Consider the following 6,427-nt stretch of genomic DNA (forward strand, 5'->3'; position numbering starts at 1 on the left):
TTAAAAAAAAAAAAAAAAAAAAAAAGTAGAGATCGAGAGAAACTCGCTGTCCTCTAAATTAGGCATGCCCCTGGCTGGCTATTCATAGCTTCTTCTACATCAATTACCATCTTTAACAATTTAGAAATCAATAGAAAAACTCACAGTACTTTCAGATGCAAGAATGCAAACACATCAGAAATGAACCAACTCTGGCAAGATTAGAGAAAAGCAAATGAAGTTTCAAAAATTATCAAAGCTATGAGAGCACTTCAGCAATGAGCTTGGCCATACTCTACTTTTCATGTCCTACTTTAATTTCTTGGAGAATATATGTTTAAAAGTAAAATAAAACAAAACCAATAGCATCAAAGATGCCACATATTAGTACCAATTTTCTGATACAGAGAAAAATGAAGAAATCCAAATATTTTCTTTGCCAGAAAATCATGTGAATCTGCACCAAAAATGGATTGAATAGTGGCAAACAACCTACTGTGATTTACTTGGACCAGAATATTACCTCTCCAAGAACAAAACGTGGGACTAACTCTGGAACCACCCATTACTTTAGATTCCAAACAGAAGCTTGAAAACATTGTAGTAGTCATCGTCTCTGAACCAACTAACCTAGAAACTGGCAACATTTTCTTGTAACCAAACAACCCAATAATTATCTAAGTCTCTCAATCTACTGGAATCAAAATCTGACTGTATATATAGATCCCCCAGATTATGAAATCCCCAGAAATATATCAAAATCTGACTGCATATGCAGAGCCAACTATAAAATCCCCCAAGAATAGTATATTAATAATCAAGATTCGCTTTGTTATGTTCTCAAACAAGGAATTTCTTGGGTTTCTTCACCCCTTCGAAGACAACTAAATGTAGGTGCTAGTTTGCAGAGAATGGAGTTTGGCAAAGACACGGGAAAGAAAGGTACAGTTTTGGCATGGAGTTTGGAGACAACCATGAAAATCATGATTAAGGTGGAATGAACAATTAAATAATGCAGTTTTAAAGTAAGTAGTGGAACCTGTGGTGTAAAATGAAGGATTTCATTAATGAAAATGACAAACAACGTGTAAATCAAACAAAAATCTTTGATTTTTAACTGTGTAGAAAACGAGGGAAGTAAATGGAGAATGGGAAAAGAGTAGAACACAGAAAGTTTTTGTGACCAACGTCTTTGTCTCTGGGAAAACACCACATAAAATTTAATGTTGGCTACTCACAAAATAAAGATAATTTTTTTTTTACATGAAAATAAAGATAATTTATCATCTTTTAGACCATCTCTGACCAAAACAATAAATTTTACACCAAAAGAAATATTTCAAGCATATTCTCACAACAAATTTTTTTGGTCTCCAACCCACACCAAATTTTATTCGTAAACTAAAATAATTTATATATTCATAAAAAATTTATATTTATACTTTTATTATTTAACATATAGGTGTATTTAATTATGTTTTATGTAATTTTTTTAATTAAATTATATTTCAATATTAGTCTTGTTTTAATCGTGGTAATGAGATCTTTCAAATGATATAATTTGTTTTTAATAATATACAACTTTTATTTAAATATTTAACAAAATGTGTAAATATATTTAAAAAAAAACAAAAAAGATACAAAAGTAATTATAAAAAAAAGGATAATGAACAAAAGATTGGGCAAAATGGGAAGCAAATGTCTACACCAAAAATTTGGTGTTTTACCGTGTTGATTGGAGGCTTTCACACCTTCTTTTTTTTTTTTTTTTTTCCTGTTTTGGTGTTGGGTTGGAGATGGTCTTGCCATATCACCTAATAAGAAGCAAAGATTGAGAGTCTATGTAATAGAAGTCAAATCAAAAAAATTATTAAAAATATTAATTTGGAAAAACGGTTAAATACACATTCGAGTTCTACATAATAGTGCAATTAACCCCTGAATTTTTGAAAAGTACAATTAAGTACACTAACATGTTCCTTTAAAAAAAAAAAGTACACTAACATGTTATTTTAGTGTATCGAAGCCCAAAAACAGGTTAATAACTTGTAATAGCAAGTTTAAGAATCCGACGATATTCCAATTATTTCCAAGGAAAAATCGGTGGCATGCAATCGACGAACGGTCACTTGTTGCCTTCTCTGAGGAATGTGACCAACTTATCGTCTTATCCTGTCAGAGAAGGCAACCAGTTGGTTATTATCAATGATGGCAGTCAATGGTAAATGACGGTGGTCAACGACAGTATACCTATCGGTAACCTGTTGGTTATCCGTAGTTATAACTTATTTGACTGATTTAATAAGTTGAAATACTTAATTGTACTTTCAAAAGTTCAGGAGTCTAATTTCACTTTCATGTAAAGTTCAAAGGTGTATTTTACCTTTTTTCCTTATTGATTTCATTGTTCAATTAAATTTGGAATTATAAAGAATAATGAGTATAAAGACCAATATCCATGACGATGATGATGATAGTAATGAGTTAATTCCATTTTTGGTCCTAGATTTATAGGTGGTAGTCCACTTTTAGTCCCTTTTTTTTATTAAAACATCCACATTTGGTCCTAGTATTATTGTGGCATGACCATTTTTGGTCCTCCTTCAACAAAATCGTGACGTTTAATACAAGGACATTTTGATATTTTTTTACAAAGTAAGTTGATCCGCTATATTTTTATTTTTACTTTTTTTTGAAAAAAATTCCTATATGAGGACCGAAATGTCCTTGCCTTTATGAGAATTTTAACGATTTTCTTGATAAAGGACGAAAAATGGTCATGCCACAATAATACTAGGACCAAAATGGGATGTTTTAAAAAAAAAGAGAGACTAAAAGTGGAATTACGCCTATAAATCTAGAACCAAAAATTGAATTAACTCCCTAATTAAGAAAGTTCTATGATAACAAAATTGTTCTACTAACCGTACCAAGTGAGCAATGAAAACTTTTTCATAGAAAACAAAATATCAATGTTTGGCAAAGAAAATCTTTTCCTCAAATTTGAGGAATTATACTTCTTTAAAAAATTACTTTCATGGACCAAACAATAGAAAATAGCATTTTCTTCAAAATTTAAGAAATTGACTTTCTTAAAAAATATTTTCATCAAATCAAACATGCCCCTTATTGTACACACTATAGAGTAGGTAAATTAATATTTGTTACCCATATTTAAAATAATTTAATAGATTGACCAAAAAATATCAGCATGATATGCTGTTATTTTCCTACCGTGCAATTATATTAAGGTTATCCCCATTTGTGGATTTTGTTGAGTTTTTAGAATAATAAACATTTAGGGGTGGAATTTTTAACAAATGTGGGGATGAAAATTTGGTGGTGTTTTTCTCCTGGAATTTTTTGCACTTTTAGTCCTACAACGATGGTGTCACTTGCAGGATTGGTCCACGACTATTGTTTTTGTTGTAAAAATAGTCATTTTTAGTCAACTAGTCGCCGAAAAAAATTCCGGCGAATTTTCCAGCACTTTTTCGCCGAAAAAAAATAAAAAATAATTTCCGTCAATTATTCACCGAAAAAAATTCCCCTTTCAAGTAGGATTAAAATGGACAGTTCTAAAAAACTAATTAAAGTTAAAACTAATTCATTTCTAAAAAAACATATGTAGTCAATTTAATTATTTTAATTTTGGTAAACTAATTCATTTCTAAAAACATATGTAGCCAATTTAATCTTAGTAAAATTAAGTACAAATTCAAAATTATTTTTACTTTTTAGTTTAAATTTAAATTATTTTCACTTTAAATATAATTTTGAATTTGTACTTTAAATTATTTTTACTTTAAATATAATTTTGAATTTTTACTTTAAATTATTTTTACTCTAAATATATTTTTAAATAAACTAAAAAGTAAAAATAATTTTGAATTTGTACTTAATTTTACTAAGATTAAATTGGCTACATATGTTTTTAGAAATGAATTAGTTTTAATTTTAATTAGTTTAGCAAAATCAAAATAATTAAATTGGCTACATATGCTTTTAAAAATGAATTATTTTTAACTTTAATTAGTTTTTTAGAATTGTCCATTTTAATCCTACTTTAAAGGGGAATTTTTTTTGGTGAAAAATTAACGAAAAACATGCAGATTTTTTTTTTCCGGCAAAAAAGTGCCGGAAAATTTGCTAGAATTTTTTTCCGATGACTAGTTGACTGCAAAATGACCATTTTTGCAACAAAAATAATAGTCGTAGACCAAAATTGTAAAGTTTGAAAGTCGTGTACCAATCCTGCAAGTGACACCATAGTCGTGGGACTAAAAGTGCAAAAAATTATTTTCTCCTGCAAGGGCTGAAGTTTTGTCCGTCAATATGGGCCCCACATGATGGCAGCACAACTGCGCCTCACGGCCAGGCGGGCGCGTAAATACTCCTTTTTTAATTTTTTATTTTTTTTTCTGTTTTTTAATTTTGTTTTATTTTTTTCTTTTCTTTTTTTTTTCCTCCCCTCTTACTTTCTCTTTCCTAATCACACTTACAAAAACTACATCAAAATCTCAACTATTGAGGAAGGCCTAACTGCAGGATGTTGCCTATGTATTTCTAAAGTATTATTATAGTATATTATTTTTTCTAATCTATTATTATATATTTTAAATAATATTAATTGTTTCTTTAAAAATTCAATATGGAATCTGAATAGACAACTTTATTTAGTCATTCATTTATTTATTTACTTTTTTTTTTCTTTGTAACATCCTTCCTCCAACGTTGCTAAGTTAAAGGATTCACTAAATGAAGAAGGTTGAATTAATCAAAATGCATTTTCTTGCAGAAAGCATGATTTGTCAATTTTTAAATTGTAGTAAAGAAAATGCGGGTGAAAAGTGGAGAGGAGTCTAGTATAATTCTTCGCCAAAATACATTATATAATTTTGAATTATTTTCATTTTGATCTCATGATTATTGTGCATTTTTTTATATTTGGTCGTTGACTATCCATTTTTCATATTTAGTACATGACAATCAAAATGTTGTCACATTTGATCATTTCAATTATTTGATCAACTTTAGTCATAATCTTTTACTTGACAATCATGTGAGTTAATTGAAAGGGCATTTTTGTCAATTGAGTAGAATGTAAGCCACACAATTAAATATAATGGTCTTGGGTTAGTATTGATAAAAATTAGATAATATTGATTAGAAAATTAATTGGAATGGCCAAATGGGATAAAAATTTAATAGTTATTTACCAAATGTGACAAAATCGATAGTCATAGACCAAATGTTGGATATAAGTTAATTCTAGGAATGATCTCTTAACTATTGATTCTTACCAATTTATTTATTGATTTTCAATTTGACCATAATTGGTCCATTGACTATTGATTGTGTTTCGAATTTGGTCATCCGATTAAATATTTGTTTAATAGGTCTTAAATTTAAGGGTAAGAATGTAAAAATTAGCTAGTAAAATCATCTCTCTAGATTTGCATATTTAAGGATGATGAAACAAACGATATAATCACCTCAAATTTGGGCAGAAACTTATTAGTAATTTGGTCCAAATTGGCTTATATACATCAACATGTTTTTCACATCTATATCTATATGTCAAGAGATCATTTACAGTTAAATTGAAAGTTAAGGATAAAAGTTAATAGTCAATAGACTATTTATGGAATTAATTTTGTTGGATAAGTAGAATAGTCAGGGATTAAAAGTAAGAAAAAACACTATAATTTTATAAAGCACACATTATTATACAATCTTTCATATTATATATTCACCTAAACTAATCATACTGATTTTAATTTATTGGTAGAGTAAACTTATGATCAGACCAAAAATATATTATATATTTACATTAAAAAAATATGTGCTAAAATCTTATCACCTTTTTCATGACTTTTGTGTAATAACAATAACTAACAAATTACAAAGGAGATGTAAAATATAAATTAGGAAGATCCTATACAATGAGTTTAATTTAGAGGGTGATGAAAATAATTAAACCAGTGACATTTAAATATGATAATCATATTTTACTAACTTGGTCCCTTAATTTTTTTTATTTTTATTTGTTTAAAAAAATTATCATTTTTATTACTACAGCATGATGTATTAAAAAAAAATGAAAGAAGAAAAAAAAAATACTCGGTACATCGAATAAAATATTCCATTCCTAAAATATTAAAGGAACAATATAATATCCCATGTTTAAGAGATGTGATTTTTATGTTAGCAAATAGGCAAGTGTGTGGTACTGGTTGGTGAAGTCCACGTGTGATTGCATCATTACCTAAAAGCTGGAATTGGATAAGCTGATTCCCTTCATGCCCCACAATAGCTTCACGCGGCCCGACCATCAAACCTCGGGCCCCAAAGTTGTTCATCTACCTTTAATTATTGAGTTTTTTCCCAAAATGGTCCATCGATTATGACCTATTCTCAATTTTGCATTTCAACTTATAAATGCATC

The 6,427-nt window shown here is 28.5% G+C and overlaps 1 protein-coding gene across 1 annotated transcript in view; it reads right to left on the reverse strand.

Annotated features, from left to right (window-relative positions):
• The window catches only part of LOC116003113 (nudix hydrolase 8), a 4,540-nt gene extending 3,572 nt beyond the window's left edge, over window positions 1-968 (reverse strand). Inside the window, exon 1 of the mRNA XM_031243283.1 lies at window positions 503-968. Within this exon, the coding sequence (XP_031099143.1) occupies window positions 503-626 (124 nt within the window). The 5' untranslated portion in view covers window positions 627-968. The remainder of the gene's footprint in view (window positions 1-502) is intronic.
• Window positions 969-6,427: the final 5,459 nt, after the last annotated feature.

This window comes from Ipomoea triloba, chromosome 13 (genome assembly GCF_003576645.1).
Source record: "Ipomoea triloba cultivar NCNSP0323 chromosome 13, ASM357664v1".
Taxonomy (NCBI): domain Eukaryota; kingdom Viridiplantae; phylum Streptophyta; class Magnoliopsida; order Solanales; family Convolvulaceae; genus Ipomoea; species Ipomoea triloba.